Source organism: Pristiophorus japonicus, unplaced genomic scaffold, assembly GCF_044704955.1.
Source record: "Pristiophorus japonicus isolate sPriJap1 unplaced genomic scaffold, sPriJap1.hap1 HAP1_SCAFFOLD_258, whole genome shotgun sequence".
NCBI lineage: Eukaryota > Metazoa > Chordata > Chondrichthyes > Pristiophoridae > Pristiophorus > Pristiophorus japonicus.
The window spans coordinates 461,172-478,311 of NW_027252318.1; the positions used below are offsets into that span (position 1 = coordinate 461,172).

General features: G+C 45.6%; 3 protein-coding genes and 1 pseudogene across 5 annotated transcripts in view; 1 reads left to right on the forward strand and 3 right to left on the reverse strand.

Annotated features, from left to right (window-relative positions):
• Positions 1-17,140, reverse strand: part of LOC139247122 (nuclear factor 7, ovary-like) — a 640,289-nt gene that overhangs the window by 351,998 nt on the left and 271,151 nt on the right. The window lies entirely within an intron of this gene.
• LOC139247112 (zinc finger protein 432-like) overlaps positions 1-17,140 on the reverse strand; it is a 521,915-nt pseudogene that overhangs the window by 214,789 nt on the left and 289,986 nt on the right.
• LOC139247117 (zinc finger protein 432-like) overlaps positions 1-17,140 on the forward strand; it is a 420,986-nt gene that overhangs the window by 157,232 nt on the left and 246,614 nt on the right. The gene's annotated exons all lie outside the window — the stretch shown is intronic.
• The window catches only part of LOC139247107 (zinc finger protein 432-like), a 32,107-nt gene that overhangs the window by 10,948 nt on the left and 4,019 nt on the right, over positions 1-17,140 (reverse strand). The window contains exons 1-2 of one of the 3 annotated variants that reach the window (XM_070871514.1): positions 10,841-11,080; positions 6,350-7,552 (exon numbers count right to left, since the gene is read on the reverse strand). In XM_070871514.1, the coding sequence (XP_070727615.1) occupies positions 6,350-7,245 (896 nt within the window). In that variant the 5' untranslated portion in view covers positions 7,246-7,552; positions 10,841-11,080. Of the gene's footprint in view, positions 1-6,031; positions 7,553-10,840; positions 11,081-17,140 lie in introns of those variants that run through there. The other 2 variants (XM_070871511.1, XM_070871512.1) reach the window with 2 other exon arrangements.

Below are 17,140 nucleotides of genomic sequence, written 5' to 3' on the forward strand. Positions count from 1 at the left end.
AGGGAGGTGGGAATCTGGAACTTACTGCCTGAAAGAATAGTAGGGGCAGAAACCCTCATCGCGTTTACAAAAGTACTTGGATGTGCACTGGAAGTGCATTAACCTACAGGGCTACGGATCAAGAGCTGGAAAGTGTGATTAGGCTGGATAGCTCTTTTTCGGCCACACAGACATGATAGGTCTAATGGCCTCATTCTGTGTTGTAAACTGCTATGATTCCATGTCACCAATCCTCTTCTGTCTGATATAAACCAACCCCACAGTCACTGACACCAATCCCCTCCTGTCTGATATAATCTTGTGAAGGACAATGGAAGGCCAGAAGATTGGGAATTTTTTAGAAACCAGCAAAGGACGACAAAAAAATGATAAAGACAGAAAAGATAGCATGAGAACAAACTAGCAAGAAATATAAAAACAGACAGTAGGAGCATCTGCAGGTATATAAAAAGGAAATGAGTAGCTAAAGTAAACGTTGGTCCCTTAGAGAATGAGACTGAAGAATTAATAACGGGAAACACGGAAATGGCAGAGATTTTGAACAAATATTTTGTCTTGTTCTTCACGGTAGAGGACATTAAAAAATCCCAACAGTTGATAATCAAGGAGCTATTGTGGTGGTGAGGGTGGGGTGAGGGGGGACTTAAAACAGTCACTATCACTAGAGATAAAGTACTCAGCAAACAAATGAGACTAAAGGTGGACAAATCCCCCGGACCTGATGGCATGCATCCTAAGGTCTTCAGAGATAGTGGATGTACTGGTTGTAAGCTGCCAAAATTCCATGAATTCTGGAGAGGTCCCAGCAGACTGGAAAACTGCAAATGTAACACCCCTATTCAAGTAAGGAGGGAGGCAGAGAGCAGGAAACCACAGACCAGTTAGCCTACCATCGGTCATTGGGAAAATACTGGAATGCATCATTAAGGAATTAGTAGCAGGACATTTCAAAAATCATGTTGCAGTCCAGCAGAGTCAGCATGGTTTTATGAAAGGGAAATCATGGTTGATAAATTTGCTGGAGTTGCTTGGCGATGTAATGAGCAGAGTGCATAAAGGAATACCAGTTGAACTTGTATATTTGCATTTCCAGGAAGCATTCGATAAGGTGCCACACAAAAGGTTACTGCACAAGCTAAGAGCTCACGGGGTTGGGGGTAATATATCAGAATGGATAGAGGATTGGCTAAGTAACAGAAAACAGAGAGTCGGTATAAATGGGTCGTTTTCTGGTTGGCAAACTGTAACTAGTGGGGTGCTGCAGGGATCAGTGCTGGGACCTCAACTATGTACAATTTATATTAATGACTTGGATGAAGGGACCAAGTGTAACACAGTCAGATTTGCTGATGATACAAAGATAGGTGGGAAACCAAGTTGTGAGGAAGATGCAAATAATCTCGAAAGGGATATGAATAGGATAATGAGGTACCAACGATATAGGTAAAAAATGAGATGAGGTCCAACAAGCTGAATTTAGGGAGCTAGGAGTTAAATTAAAAAGTAGGACCTCAAAGGTAGTAATCTCAGGATTGTTACCAGGGCCACATGATAGTCAGAGTAGAAATAGCAGGATAGTTAAGATGAATAGGTTTCTTGAGGAATGGTGCCAGAGGGAGGGATTCAAATTCCTGGGACATTGGAACCGGTTCTGGGGGGGGGGGTGCGGGGTGGGACCAATACAACCGGTCTGCACCTGGGCAGGACCGGAACTGTCCTAGGGGGAGTGTTTGCTCGTGCTGTTGGGGAGGGTTTAAACTAATACAGCAGGGGGATGGGAATCTATGTAGGGAGACAAAAGGAAGTAAAATGGGGGCAGAAGCAAAAGGTGGAAAGGAGATAAGGAAAATTGGAGGGCAGAGAAACCAAAGGCAAAAATCAAAACGGGCCACATTACAACATAATTCGAAAAGAATAAAGAGTGTTAAAAAAAACAAGCCTGAAGACTGTCTCAATGTGAGGAGCATTCATACTAAGGCGCAGATAGCTGTTAACGGATATGATGCAATTGGGATTACGGAGACATGGCTCCAGGGTGACCAAAGCTGGTAACTCAACATCCAGGGGTATTCAATATTCAGGAAGGATAGATAGAAAGGAAAAGGAGGTGGGGTAGTGTTGCTGGTTAAAAAGGAGATTAACGCAATAGTAAGAAGGACATTAGCTTGGATGATGTGGAATCTGTATGGGTAGAGCTGCAGAACAGCAAAGGGCAGAAAATGCTAGTGGGACTTGTGTACAGACCACCAAACAGTAGTAGGGAGGTTGGGTATGGCATCAAACAGGAAATTAGGGATGCGTGCAATAAAGGTACAGCAGTTATCATGGGTGACTTTAATCTACATATAGATTGGGCTAACCAAACTGGTAGCAATACAGTGGAGGAGGATTGCCTGGAGTGTATAAGGGATGGTTTTCTCGACCAATATGCCAAGGAACCAACTCGAGAGCTGGCCATCCTCGACTGGGTGTTGTGTAATGAGAGAGGATTAATTAGCAATCTTGTTGTGCGAGGCCCCTTGGGGAAGAGTGACATTAATATGGCAGAATTCTTCATTAAGATGGAGAGTGACACAGTTAATTCAAAGACTAGGGTCCTGAACTTAAAGAAAGGTACCTTCGATGGTATGAGACATGAATTGTCCAGGATAGACTGGCGAATGATATTTAAAGGGTTGATGGTGGATAGGCAATGGCAGACATTTAAAGATCACATGGATGAACTTAAACAATTGTAGATCCTTGTCGTGGGTAAAAATAAAATGGGAAAGGTGGCTCAACCGTAGCGAACAAGGGAAATTAGGGATAGTGTTAAATCCAAAGAAGAGCCATATAAATTAGCCAGAAAAAGCAGCAAACCTGAGGACTGGGAGAAATTTAGAATTTAGCAGAGGACAAAGGTTTTAATTAGGAGGGGGAAATCATCATCATAGGCAGTCCCTCAAAACTAGGATGACTTGCTTCCACGCCAAAATAGGATGAGTTCACAGGTGTTTCAATAAAGGACCTAATATTCCAGGTCCTGAACTACATCCTGAAGGGAGGAAGATGCCTGTGCGTGGATTTGTTTAAGGTGGTGGCCGTTGCACAGAAGCCACCACATGGGCTTGACAGAGCTAGGTCTTGGTCCAATGGCGAGGATTAACCAGGACGACTGGAGACCAGCTCTGCTGCATGGATCTAGTGCATACACATATCACAGTGTGGGCTGGCCCGTGCTGACTCTGGGCCCCTGGTCCCGAACTCACACCTCTTCTGGGCCCCAATCATGTCCCTCCACAGTCTCTCACCGCTCCTTTGCCCCGACCTCGCCGCTCCTGCTGCACCGACCCTTGGTCCAATCATCAACCTGGACCTTGATGACGTCACTCTTTGCTGCCTTCACAGCTTGCGCTATTCCCTGAAGCTGCATGCCTCCACGCTGCTCCCTGGGCTGCACACTGCTCCTTTTATGGCCCCGACCTGCCATAACATATCCCGATCTTCCAATATAACACGGACAGGGTATCCGGACATTTATCACATTGCTGTTTATGGGAGCTTGCTGTGTTCAAATTGGCTGCTGCGTTTCCCACATTACAACAGTGACAACACTCCAAAAGTACTTCATTGGCTGTAAAGCGTTTGAGACATTTGGTGGACATAAAAGGCACTACATCAATGCAAGTTTTTCTTTCTTAATACAAAAGCAAAATACTGCAGATGCTGAAATCTGAAATAATAACAAACTGCTGGAAATCTCAGCAGGTCAGGCAACATCTGAGAGAAAGAATAGAGTATGAGAAGAAGCTTGCAGGGAACATAAAAACTGACTGCAAAAGCTTCTATAGATATGTGAAGAGAAAAAGATTAGTGAAAACAAACGTAGGTCCCTTGCAGTCAGATTCAGGTGAATTTATAATGGGGAACAAAGAAATGGCGGGCCAGTTAAACAACTACTTTGGTTCTGTCTTCACGAAGGAAGACGCAAATAATCTTCCGGAAATATTAGGGGACCGAGGGTCTAGTGTGAAGGAGGAACTGAAGGAAATCCTTATTAGGTGGGAAATGGTGTTCGGGAAAATGATGGGATTGAAGGCTGATAAATTCCCGGGGCATGATCGACTGCATCCCAGAGTACTTAAGGAAGTAGCCCGAGAATTAGTGGATTCATTGGTGATCATTTTCCAACAGTCTATCGATTCTGGATCAGTTCCTGTGGACTGGAGGTAGCCAATGTAACACCACTTTTTAAGAAAGGAGGGAGAGAGAAAACGAGTAATTATAGACCGGTTAGCCTGACATCAGTAATGGGGAAAATGTTGGATTCAATTATTAAAGATGAAATAGCAGCACATTTGGAAAGCAGTGATGGGATCGGCCCAAATCAGCATGGATTTATGAAAGGGAAATCCTGCTTGATCAATCTTCGAGAATTTTTTGAGGATGTAACTGGTAGAATGGACAAGGGAGAACCAGTGGATGTGGTGTATTTGGACTTTCAAAAGGCTTTTGAGAAGGTGCCACACAAGAGATTGGTGTGCAGAATTAAAGCACATGGAATTGGGGGTAATGTACTGATGTGGATAGAGAACTGGTTGGCAGACAGGAAGCAGAGAGTCGGGATAAACGGGTCCTTTTCAGAATGGCAGGCAGTGACTAGTGGGGTATCGCAGAGCTCAGTGCTGGGACCCCAGCTATTTACAATATACATTAATGCTTTGAATGAGGAAATTGAGTGTATTATCTCCAAGTTTGCAGATGACACTAAACTGGGTGGCAGTGTGAGCTGTGAGGAGGATGCTAAAAGGCTGCAGGGTGACTTGGACAGGTTAGGTGAGTGGGCAAACGCCTGGCAGATGCAGTATAATGTGCATAAATGTGAGGTTATCCACTTTGGTGGCAAAAACACGAAGGCAGAATATTATCTGAATGGCGGCAGATTAGGAAAAGAGGAGGTGCAGCGAGACCTTGGTGTCATGGTACATCAATCATTGAAAGTTGGCATTCAGGATTATCAGGCGGTGAACAAGGCAAATGGTATGTTGGCCTTCATAGCAAGGGGATTTGAGTATAGGAGCAGGAAGGTCTTACTGCAGTTGTACAGGGCCTTCGTGAGGCCACACCTGGAATATTGTGTTCAGTTCTGATCTCCTAATCTAAGGAAAGACGTTCTTGCTATTGAGGGAGTGCAGCGGAGGTTCACCAGACTGATTCCTGACATCGCAAGACTGACATATGAGGAGAGACTGGATCAACTGGGCCTGTATTCACTGGGGTTTAGAAGGATGAGAGGGGATCTCACAGAAACATATAAAATTCTGACAGGACTGGACAGGTTAGATGCAGAAAGAATGTTGCCGATATTGGGGAAGTCCAGAGCCAGGGGACATAGTCTAAGGATAAACGCTGAGCCATTTAGGACTGAGATGAGGATAAAGTTCACTCAGAGTTGTTAACCTGTGGAATTCCCTATCGCAGAGAGTTGTTGATGCCAGTTCATTGGATATATTCAAGGGGGAGTCAGATAAGGCCCTTACGGCTAAAGGGATCAAGGGGTATGGAGAGAAAGCGGGAAAGGGGTACGGAGGTGAATGATCAGCCATGATCTTATTGAATGGTGGTGCAGGCTCGAAGGGCCGAATCCTGCACCTATTTTCTATGTTTCTATGCACAGATGGATCTGGGGATTCTTGTACATGAAACACAAAAAGTTAGCATGCAAGTACAGCAGGTAATCAGGAAGGCAAATGGAATGCTGGCCTTTATTGCAAGGCGGGTGGAGTATAAAAGTAGGGAAGTCCTGCTGCAACTGTACAGGGCGTTGGTAAGACCACACCTGGAGCACTGCGCAGAGTTTTGTGCTGGAGTGGTCTTTATTCTCGTGCCGAGGGGATTGCTACACCAGACGGGAGAGGCAACATTTGGGAACACTGATTCCCCACCAATTCCCATTCCGCTTCTTTCTGGTGGATAATGGAGGGGCCACTGTGTGTAATGTGCAAGTCAGTAAGAATTGTCAGCAAGCTCTTTCTAATTGGACATTTTATTCAGTAGAAACTTTCACACACTATTGTAGATTTTGTACCAAAGATCAATTTAGGATTAAAGTAAAAGTTCATAATATATTGCAAACTAACTTTCTGTTGTGAGTCGCTGAATTAAGGGGAAAGATTACACACAGCGTTTCTTAAATGGACACTGCAGCCCTGAGAACACCATCAGCAATATATGCAGAATATTAAAGTCCAGCCAAGTTATAGGGTTATTAACATCAGCAGAAACAAACCCCAACTGTCGGAATGAACATGGTTCAATTGGGATGTGATTAACAGCAGCAATAACAGCAGATTCCAACCCCTGCAGTCACTTGTGAACTCGCTGGTGTGTCAGCAGGTGGGATGACCGAGTGAATCGCTTCCCACACTCAGAGCAGGTGAAAGGTTTCTCCCCAGTGTGAACTCGCTGGTGCGCCAGCAGGTTGGATGAAAAAGTGAATCCCTTCCCACACTCAGAGCAGGTGAATGGCCTCTCCCCAGTGTGAACTCGCCGGTGTATCAGCAGGTCGGATGACCGAGTAAATCCCTTCCCACACTCAGAGCAGGTGAATGGCCTCTCCCCAGTGTGAACTCGCTGGTGTGTCAGCAGGGTGGATGACGTAGTGAATCCCTTCCCACACTCTGAGCAGGCGAACGGTCTCTCCCCAGTGTGAACTCGCTGGTGTATCAGCAGGTCAGATGAACATGTGAATCCCTTCCCACACTCAGAGCAGGTGAATGGCCTCTCCCCAGTGTGAACTCGCTGGTGTGTCAGCAGGTGGGATATCTGAGTGAATCGCTTCCCACACTCAGAGCAGGTGAAAGGTTTCTCCCCAGTGTGAACTCGCTGGTGCGCCAGCAGGTTGGATGAAAAAGTGAATCCCTTCCCACACTCAGAGCAGGTGAATGGCCTCTCCCCAGTGTGAACTCGCTGGTGTATCCGCAGGTCGGATGACCGAGTAAATCCCTTCCCACACTCAGAGCAGGTGAACGGTCTCTCCCCGGTGTGAACTCGCCGGTGAGCTACAAGTTGGGATGACCCAGTGAATCCCTTCCCACATTCGGAGCAGGTGAACGGCCTCTCCCCAGTGTGACTGCGTCGATGAATTTCTAGCTCAGACGGTGATCTGAATACCTTCCCACAGTCACCACATTTCCACGGTTTCTCCATGATGCGGGTATCCTTGTGACTCTCCATGGTTGGACGATGGGTTGAAGCCTCGCCCATGCACACAACACATTTACAGTTTCTTCGCGCTGTGAATGGTGCGATGCTTTTTCAGGCTGTTTAATTGGTTAAAGCTTTTTCCACAGGCCGTGCACTGGAACACTCACTAGGGTGTGTGTGTGTCTCAGTGCTTTTCCAGTCACACTGATGTTTGAAATCTTTTCCCACAGGCAGAACAGACAAACATTTCTCCTTCCACTTTCAAAGGCCGATAATATTCAGGTCCTGATGAATCGATTGAGTCCGTCAGATCTTGACGTGATGTTTGGTTTGTGTTTCCTGTCTGAAAATCTCCCCTTCCAATATTCTGTAAAAGGAGATAATAAAACTCATCACTGTCAGTACAAGACAGAAATTCAGGATAGACACATCTAGTTTCCATGGAACATTCTTTCCTCTCTTGTTCTTCCAAAGCTGTAAATCCCTATCCCACACATTGTCCCCCCTGCTGTGCTGAAATCCAAACCCATCGCACATTTCTAAACTGTTTCTCCTCCACTCCCAGTTTTCACCACCAATTCTGGCTGGGTTCAGTTCCACACTCACTGGTTCTCCTCCCTCTCCACCCCTGAAGGTGCTGACTATGGCTGGGTTCAGTTCCACATTCACTGGTTTCCCTCCCTCTCTTCCCCTAAAAGTGCTGACTCTGGCTTTGAGGAACAGGGTGGATGAAGGGGAACCAGTGGATGTGGTGTATTTGGACTTCCAGAAGGTATTTGACAAGGTGCCACATAAAAGGTTATCGCACAAGATAAAAGTTCACGGGGTTGGGGGTAATATTTTCGCATGGATAGAGGATTGGTTAATTAACAGAAAACAGAGAGTCGGGATAAATTCTCGGTTTGGCAATCAGTAACTAGTGGGGTGCTGCAGGAATCAGTGTTGGGCACCCAACTATTTACAATCTAGATTAATGAATTGGATGGAGGGACCGAGTGTAATGTAGCCCAGATGGGAGGAAATGCAATGTGTGAGGACACAAAAAACCTTCAAAATGACATAGACAGGCTAAGTGAGTGGGCAAAAATTTGGCAGTTGGAGTATAATGTTGGAAAGTGTGAGGTTATGCAGTTTGCCAGAAAAAAATTCGAAGAGCATGTTATTATTTAAATGGAGAAAAATTTGCAGTACAGCGGGACCTGGAGAGTCCTGCTGCATGAAACACAAAAGGTAAGTATGCAGGTTCAGCAAGTGAACAGGAAGGCCAATGGAATCTTGGCCTTTATTGCAAAGGAGATGGAGTATAAAAGCAGGGATGTCTTGCTACAGTTATACGGGTTATTGGTGAGGCCACACCTAGAATACTGCGTACAGTTTTGGTTTCCATATCTAAGAAAGGAGATACTTGCTTTGGAGGCAGTTCAGAGAAGGTTCACAAGGTTGATTCCGGAGATGAGGGGGTTGACTTATGAGGAAAGGTTGAGAAGGTTGGGCCTCTACTCATTGGAATTCAGACAAATGAGAGGTGATTTTATCGAAACGTATAAGATTATGAGGGAGATTGACAAGGTGGATGCAGAGAGGGTGTTTCCACTGATAGGGGAGACTAGAAGTAGAGGGCATAATCTTAGAATAAGGGGCCGCCCATTTAAAACAGATGAGGAGGAATGTCTTCCCTCAAAGGGTTGTAAATCTGTGCAATTCGCTGCCTCAGAGAGCTGTGGAAGCTGGCTCATTGAATAAATTTAAGACAGAGATAGACAAGTTCTTAATCGATAAGGGAATAAGGGGTTATGGGGAACAAACAGAGAAGCGGACCTGAGTCCATGATCGGCTCAACCATGATCATATTAAATGGTGGAGCAGACTCGAGGGGCCGTATGGCCTACTTCTTCTTATGCTGACTCTGGCTGGGTTCAGTTCTACACTCACTGGTTCCCCTCCCCTAATGGTGCTGACTCTGGCTGGGTTCAGTTCTTCAATCACATGTTCCTTTCTCTGCCCCTGAAGCTTCTGACTCTGGCTGGGTTCAGTACTACACTCACTGGTTCCCCTCTCTCTCTCCTCCCCTGATGCTGCTGACTCTGGCTGGGTTCAGTTCTGCACTCACTGGTTCCTCTCCTCTCCTCTCCTGAATGAGCTGGATCTGGACGAGTTAAGTTCTACACTCACTGGTTCCCCTCCCTCTCCCTCCCCTGATGGTGCTGACTCTGACTGGGTTCAGTTCTACAATAACTGGTTTCCTCTCTCTCTCCTCCTCTGAAGTGCTGGCTATCTTAGATCTGGTCCTGTGTAATGAGATAGGATTAATAAACAATCTCCGAATAAAGGAGCCCCTTGGAATGAGTGATCATAGCATGGTTGAATTTCAAATTCAGATGGAGAGCGAGAAATTTGGATCTCAAACCAGCGTTCTAAGCTTAAATGACGGAGACTACATAGGTATGAGGGCAGATTGGGCAAAAGTGGACTGGGAAAATAGATTGAAGTGTAGGACGGTTAAAGTGTAAGGCCAAATTACAGCAAAATTCTAAAGGGGCAAAGTGTGTTAAAAACACAAGCCTGAAGGCTCTGTGCCTCAATGCGAGGAGTATTCGGAATAAGGTGGACGAATTAACTGCACAGATAGCTGTTAACCAATATGATGTAATTGGCATCACGGAGACATGGCTCCAGGGTGACCAAGGCTGGGAACTCAACATTCAGGGGTATTCAACATTCAGGATGGATAGACAGAATGGAAAAGAAGGTGGGGTGGCATTGCTGGTTAAAGAGGAAATTAACGCAACAGTAAGGAAGGACATTAGCTTGGATGATGTGGAATCAATATGGATGGAGCTACGGAATACCAAAGGGCAGAAAACGCTAGTGGGAATTATGTACACACCACCAAACAGTAGTAGTGAGGTTGGGGGCAGCATCAAATAAGAAATTAGGGATGCATGCAATAAAGGTACAGCAGTTATCATGGGCGATTTTAATCTACATATTGATTGGGCTAACCAAACTGGCAGCAATGTGGTGGAGGAGGATTTCCTGGTGTGTATTAGAGATCGTTTTCAAGACCAATATGTCGAGGAACCAACTAGAGGGCTGGCCATCCTAGACTGGGTGATGTGTAATGAGAGAGGACTAATTAGCAATCTTGTGCGAGGCCCCTTGGGGAAGAGTAGAATTCTTTATTAAGATGGAGAGTGACACATAATTAAGGTGAAGATAGGCACATTTTTGAGCGATAAGGGAGTAAAGGGTTATGGGGAGCGGACAGGGAATTCGAACCTAATCCATGATCGGATCAGCCATGATCTTATTGAATGGGGAGCAGGGTCAAGGGGCCAAATGGCCTACACCTGCTCCTATTTCTTATGTTCTAGAGAATTTCCCCTCCACTCCCAGTTTTCACCACCGATTCTGGCTGGGTTCAGTTCTACACTCACTGGTTCCCCTCCCCTGAAGGTACTGACTCTGGCTGGGTTCAGTTCTACACTCACTGGTTCCCCTCCCCTGAAGGTACTGACTCTGGCTGGGTTCAGTTCTACACTCACTGGTTCCCCTCCCCTGTAGGTGCTGACTCTGGCTGGGTTCAGTTCCAGACACTGACATAATTCACTTTGTTCCTGCACTAACATGGCCGCGCATGCGCTTTGCTACTCACTGAATACAGATGGCAGACCGTTGAACCAGCCTTCCTACACCAAAATGTCCGCCGTTAGCCTGGTCCTGTGACCGAGAGTAAGCCCCGAAGCTGCAACCGCCGATATTCCGGTTATTATTCCGGGCTTGCGGCGGGCACCGGTTGTTTATGAAGCCTCCCCGGCTCCCCGTTGGTTCATTACTCCGCTCTGTACCGATGAAAAGGACACTTCTGAGGAGCCCACACAAAACTTGTGCTCTCCGCCATTACCCGCACTGCACACACACACCAAAGCCCCGCCCCCCAGGACCCGCGCCTGCGCACTCAGCTCCTGTAGTCTGGGTGCGGCACATTCTTCCCCACGGGGCATGCTGGGTACATAAGACCATGAGAAATATAAGCAGTAGTGGGCCACCCGGACCCCCGGGCCTGCTCCCCATTCAATAAGATCATGGCTGATCTGATCATAGAGTCAGCTCTACTTCCCTGCCCGCTCCCCAGAGCCCTTTACTCCCTTATCGCTCAAAAATCTGTCCATCTCCGCCTTAAATATATTCAATGAACCAGCCCTCACGGCTCTCTGGGGCAGAGAATTCCACAGATTTACAACCCTCTGAGAAAAGAAATTCCTCCTCATCTCAGTTTTAAATGGGCTGAGGAGAAAGGCTGCATTTGTGAATAGAACAGGATTTACTGTGATTGCATTGGACACTGAAACATGTTCATTCTGGCAGCTCTTGTTAGTTTCTGATGATCTTAATAGCCCCTATACGTGAGCTGGAAATTGATACCCTGTATAAATGTTGAATAAATTATCTGTGTTTCAAAAACAGTGTTTCGAATACTTGATTGTTCCGTGATCACAGGAGACCAATTGATGTTCCATTTTAGTGCTTTTTCTTAATCTAACTTATATCACTTCTCACCAATTTGTCTTCTTTCATATCAAACCCCAAACTTGTTCTGTTTGAGGTCCTACAAGACGAATTTATGGAGATAGGAGCTAAATTAAAAAGTAGGACCTCAAAGGTAGTAATCTCAGGATTGCTACCAATGCCACGTGCTGGTCAGAGTAGGAATCGCAGGATAGCTCAGAGGAATACGTGGCTTGAGGAGTGGTGCAGAAAAGAGGGATTCAAATTCCTGGAATATTGCAACTGGTTCTGGGGGAGGTGGGGCCAGTACAATTGATCTGCACCTGGGAAGGACCGGAACCAATGTCCTAGGGGGAGTGTTTGCTCGTTCTGTTGGGGAGGGATTAGAGTAATATGGTAGGGGGATGGGAACCTATGCAGGGAGACAGAGGGAAGTAGAATGGGGGCAGAAGCAAACCCATTGTACATGTCAACAATTCTATTTAAGTGCTGTTCAAAAGGCAGTGTCATTAATTTAGAATTTTTTTACATCAACAACAATACCAGGAATCAGTGAGTGTAGATGAATGGAGTAGGATTCAGGAGTAGAAAGAAGAAAAGTAAAAGTGGAGGGCAGAGAAACCCAACACAAAAAGCAAAAAGGGCCACATTACAGAAAAATTCTAAAGGGGCAAAGTGTGTTAGAAAGACAAGCCTGATGGCTCTGTGCCTCAATGCGAGGAGTATTAGTAATAAGGTGGACGAATTAACTGCACAGATAGCTGTTAACAGATATGATGTAATTGGCATCACGGAGACATGGCTCCAGGGTGACCAAGGCTGGGAACTCAACATTCAGGGGTATTCAACATTCAGGAAGGATAGACAGAATGGAAAAGGAGGTGGGGTGGCGTTGCTGGTTAAAGAGGAAATTAACGCAATAGTAAGGAAGGACATTAGCTTGGATAATGTGGTATCAGTATGGGTGGAGCTACGGAATACCAAAGGGCAGAAAACGCTAGTGGGAGTTATTTACACACCACCAAACAGTAGTAGTGAGGTTGGGGACAGCATCAAATAAGAAATTAGGGATGCGTGCAATAAAGGTACTGCAGTTATCATGGGCGACTTTAATCTGCATATTGATTGGGCTAACCAACCTGGTAGCAATGCGGTGGAAGCGGATTTCCTGGAGTCTTTTACGGATGGTTTTCTAGACCAATATGCCGAGGAACCAACTAGAGGGCTGGCCATCCTAGGCTGGGTGATGTGTAATGAGAAATGATTAATGAGCACTCTTGTTTGCGAGGTCCCTTGGGGAAGAGTGACCATAATATGGTAGAATGTTTTGGTAGAAAATGGAGAGTGACACAGTTAATTCAGAGACTAGGGTCCTGAACTGAAGGAAAGGTAACTTCGATGGTATGAGACGTGAATTGGCTAGAATAGACTGGTGAATGATACTTAAGGGGTTGATGGTGGCTTGGTAATGGCAAACATTTAAAGATCACATTGATGAACTTCAACAATTGTACATCTCTGTCTGGAGTAAAAATAAAACGGGGAAGGTGGCTCAATCGTGGCTAACAAGGGAAATTAATTATAATGTTCAATCCAAGGAGGAGGCATATCAACTGGTCAGATAAAGCAGCAAATCTGAGGACTGGGAGAATTTTATAATTCAGCAGAGGAGGACAAAGGGTTTAATTAGGAAGCGGAAAATAGAGTTTGAGAGGAAGCTTGCTGGGAACATAAAAACTGGCTGCAAAAGCTTCTATAGATATGTGAAAAGGAAAAGATTAGTGAAGACAAACGTAGGTCCCTTGCAGTCAGATTGAGGTGAATTTGTAATGGGGAACAAAGAAATGGCGGACCAGTTGAACAAATACTTTGGTTCTGTCTTCATGAAGAAAGACACCAATAACCTTCCGGAAATACTAGCAGACCGAGGGTCTGGTGAGAAGGAGGAGCTGAAGGAAATCCTTATTAGACGGGAAATTGTGTGAGGGAAATTGATGGGATTGAAGGCCGATAAATCCTCAAGGCATGATAGTCTGCATCCCAGAGTATTTAAGGAAGTGGCCCTAGAAATAGTGGATGCAATGGTGATCATTTTCCAACAGTCTGGATCAGTTCCTATAGGCTGGAGGGTTGCTAAATGTAACACCACTTTTTTTAAAATGGCGGGAGAGAGAAAATGGGTAATTATAGATCAGTTAGCCTGACATCAGGAGTGGGAAAAATGTTGGAATTAATTATTAAAGATGACATAACAGCGCATTTGGAAAGCAGTGAAAGGGTCAGTTCAAGTCAGCACGGATTTATGAAAGGGAAATCATGCTTGACAAATCTTCTAGAATTTTTTGGGGATGTAACTAGTAAAGTGGACAAGGGAGAACCAATGGATGTGGTGTATTTGGACTTTCAAAAGGCTTTTGACAAGGTCAAATAGCGGATGCATTGACAGTCATTTTCCAACATTCCATTGACTCTGGATCAGATCCTATCGAGTGGAGGGTAGCCAATGTAACCCCACTTTTTAAAAAAGGAGGGAGAGAGAAAACAGGGAATTATAGACCGGTCAGCCTGACCTCAGTAGTGGGTAAAATGATGGAATCAATTATTAAGGATGTCATCACAGCGCATTTGGAAAAAGGTGACATGATAGGTCCAAGTCAGCATGGATTTGTGAAAGGAAAATCCTGCTTGACAAATCTTCTGGAATTTTTTGAGGATGTTTCCAGTAAAGTAGACAAGGGAGAACCAGTTGATGTGGTATATTTGGACTTTCAGAAGGCTTTCGACAAGGTCCCACACAAGAGATTAATGTGCAAAGTTAAAGCACATGGGATTGGGGGTAGTGTGCTGACATGGATTGAGAACTGGTTGGCAGACAGGAAGCAAAGAGTAGGAGTAAATGGGTATTTTTCAGAATGGCAGGCAGTGACTAGTGGGGTACCACAAGGTTCTGTGCTGGGGCCCCAGCTGTTTACATTGTACATTAATGATTTAGATGAGGGGATTAAATGTAGTATCTCCAAATTTGCGGATGACACTAAGTTGAGTGGCAGTGTGAGCTGCGATGAGGATGCTATGAGGCTGCAGAGTGACTTCGATAGGTTAGGTGAGTGGGCAAATGCATGGCAGATGAAGTATAATGTGGATAAATGTGAGGTGAACACAGAGAGGCAGACTATTATCTGAATTCAGACAGATTTGGAAAAGGACAGGTGCAAAGAGACCTGGGTGTCATGGTACATCAGTCATTGAAGGTTGGCATGCAGGTACAGCAGGCGGTTAAGAAAGCAAATGGTATGTTGGCCTTCATAGCGAGGGGATTTGAGTACAGGGGTAGGGAGGTGTTGCTACAGTTGCACAGGGCCTTGGTGAGGCCACACCTGGAGTATTGTGTACAGTTTTGGTCTCCTAACTTGAGGAAGGACATTCTTGCTATTGACGGAGTGCAGCGAAGATTCACCAGACTGATTCCCGGGATGGTGAGACTGACCTATCAAGAAAGACTGGATCAACTGGGCTTGTATTCACTGGAGTTCAGAAGAATGAGAGGGGTCCTCACAGAAACGTTTAAAATTCTGACGGGTTTAGACAGGTTAGATGCAGGAAGAATGTTCCCAATGTTGGGGAAGTCCAGAACCAGGGGTCACAGTCTAAGGATAAGGGGTAAGCCATTTAGGACCGAGATGAGGAGAAACCTCTTCACCCAGAGAGTGGTGAACCTGTGGAATTCTCTACCACAGAAAGTAGTTGAGGCCAATTCACTAAATATATTCAAAAGGGAGTTGGATGAAGTCCTTACTACTAGGGGGATCAAGGGGTATGACGAGAAAGCAGGAATGGGGTACTGAAGTTGCATGTTCAGCCATGAACTCATTGAATGGCGGTGCAGGCTAGAAGGGCCAAATGGCCTACTCCTGCACCTATTTTCTATGTTTCTATGTTTCTATGTCCCACATAAGAGATTGGTGCGCAAAATCAAAGCACCTGGTATTGTGGGTAATGTACTGACGTGGATAGAGAACTGGTTGGTAGACAGGAAGGAGAGAGTTGGGATAAACTAGTCCTTTTCAGAATGGCAGGCAGTGACTAGTGGGGTGCCGCAGGACTCAATGCTGGGACGCCAGCTATTTCCAAGATACGTTAATGATTTAGATGAAGGAATTGAGTGTAATATCTCCAAGTTTGCAGATGACACCAAGCTGGGTGGCAGTGTGAGCTGTGAGGAGGACGCTAAGAGGCTGCAGGGTGACTTGGACAGGTTAGGTGAGTGGGCAAACTCATGGCAGATGCAGTATAATGTGAGCTAATCCACTTTGGTGGAAAAAACATGAAGGCAAAATATTATCTGAATGGTGGCAGATTAGGAAAGGGGAGGTGCAACGAGACCTGGGTATCATGCTACATCAGTCATTGAAAGTTGGCATACAGGTACAGCAGGTGGTAAAGAAGGCAAATGGTATGTGGGCGTTCATAGCTAGCGGATTTGAGTATAGGAGCAGGGAGGTCTTACTGCAGTTGTACAGGGCCTTAGTGAGGCCTCACCTGGAATATTGTGTTCAGTTTTGGTCTCCTAATCTGAGGAAGGACGTTCTTGCTATTGAGGGAGTGCAGCGAAGGTTCACCAGACTGATTCCCGGGATGGCAGGACTGACATATGAGGAGAGACTGGATCAACTGGGCCTTAATTCGCTGGAGTTTAGAAGGATGAGAGGGAATCTCATAGAAACATAAAATTCTGACGGGACTGGACAGGTTTAGATGCAGGAAGAATGTTCCCGATGTCGGGGAAGTCCGGAACCAGGGGACCTTATCTAAGGATAAGGGGTAAGCCATTTAGGACTGAGATGAGGAGAAACTGCTTCACTCAGAGAGTTGTTAACCTGTGGAATTCCCTACCGCAGTGAGTTGTTGATGCCAGTTCATCGGACATATTCAAGAGGGAGTTAGATATGGCCCTTATGGCTGAAGGGATCAAGCGGTATGGAGAGAAAGCAGGAAAGGGGTACTGAGGGAATGATCAGCCATGATCTTATTGAATGCTGGTGCAGTCAGAATCAAGGGAAGTCATAACGGGGAACAAAGAAATGGCAGACCAATTGAACAAGTACTTTGGTTCGGTATTCACTAAGGAGGACAAAAACAACCTTCCGGATGTAAAAGAGGAGGTGCAACGAGACCTGGGTGTCATGGTACATCAGTCATTGAAGGTTGGCATGCAGGTACAGCAGGCAGTTAAGAAAGCAAATTACATGTTGGCCTTCATAGCCAGGGGATTTGAGTACAGGGGCAGGGAGGTGTTACTAGAGTTCTACAGGGCCTTCGTGAGGTCACACCTGGAGTATTGTGTACAGTTTTGGTCTCCTAACTTGAGGAAGGACATTCTTGCTATTGAGGGAGTGCAGCGAAGGTTCACCAGACTGATTCCCGGGATGGCAGGACTGACATATCA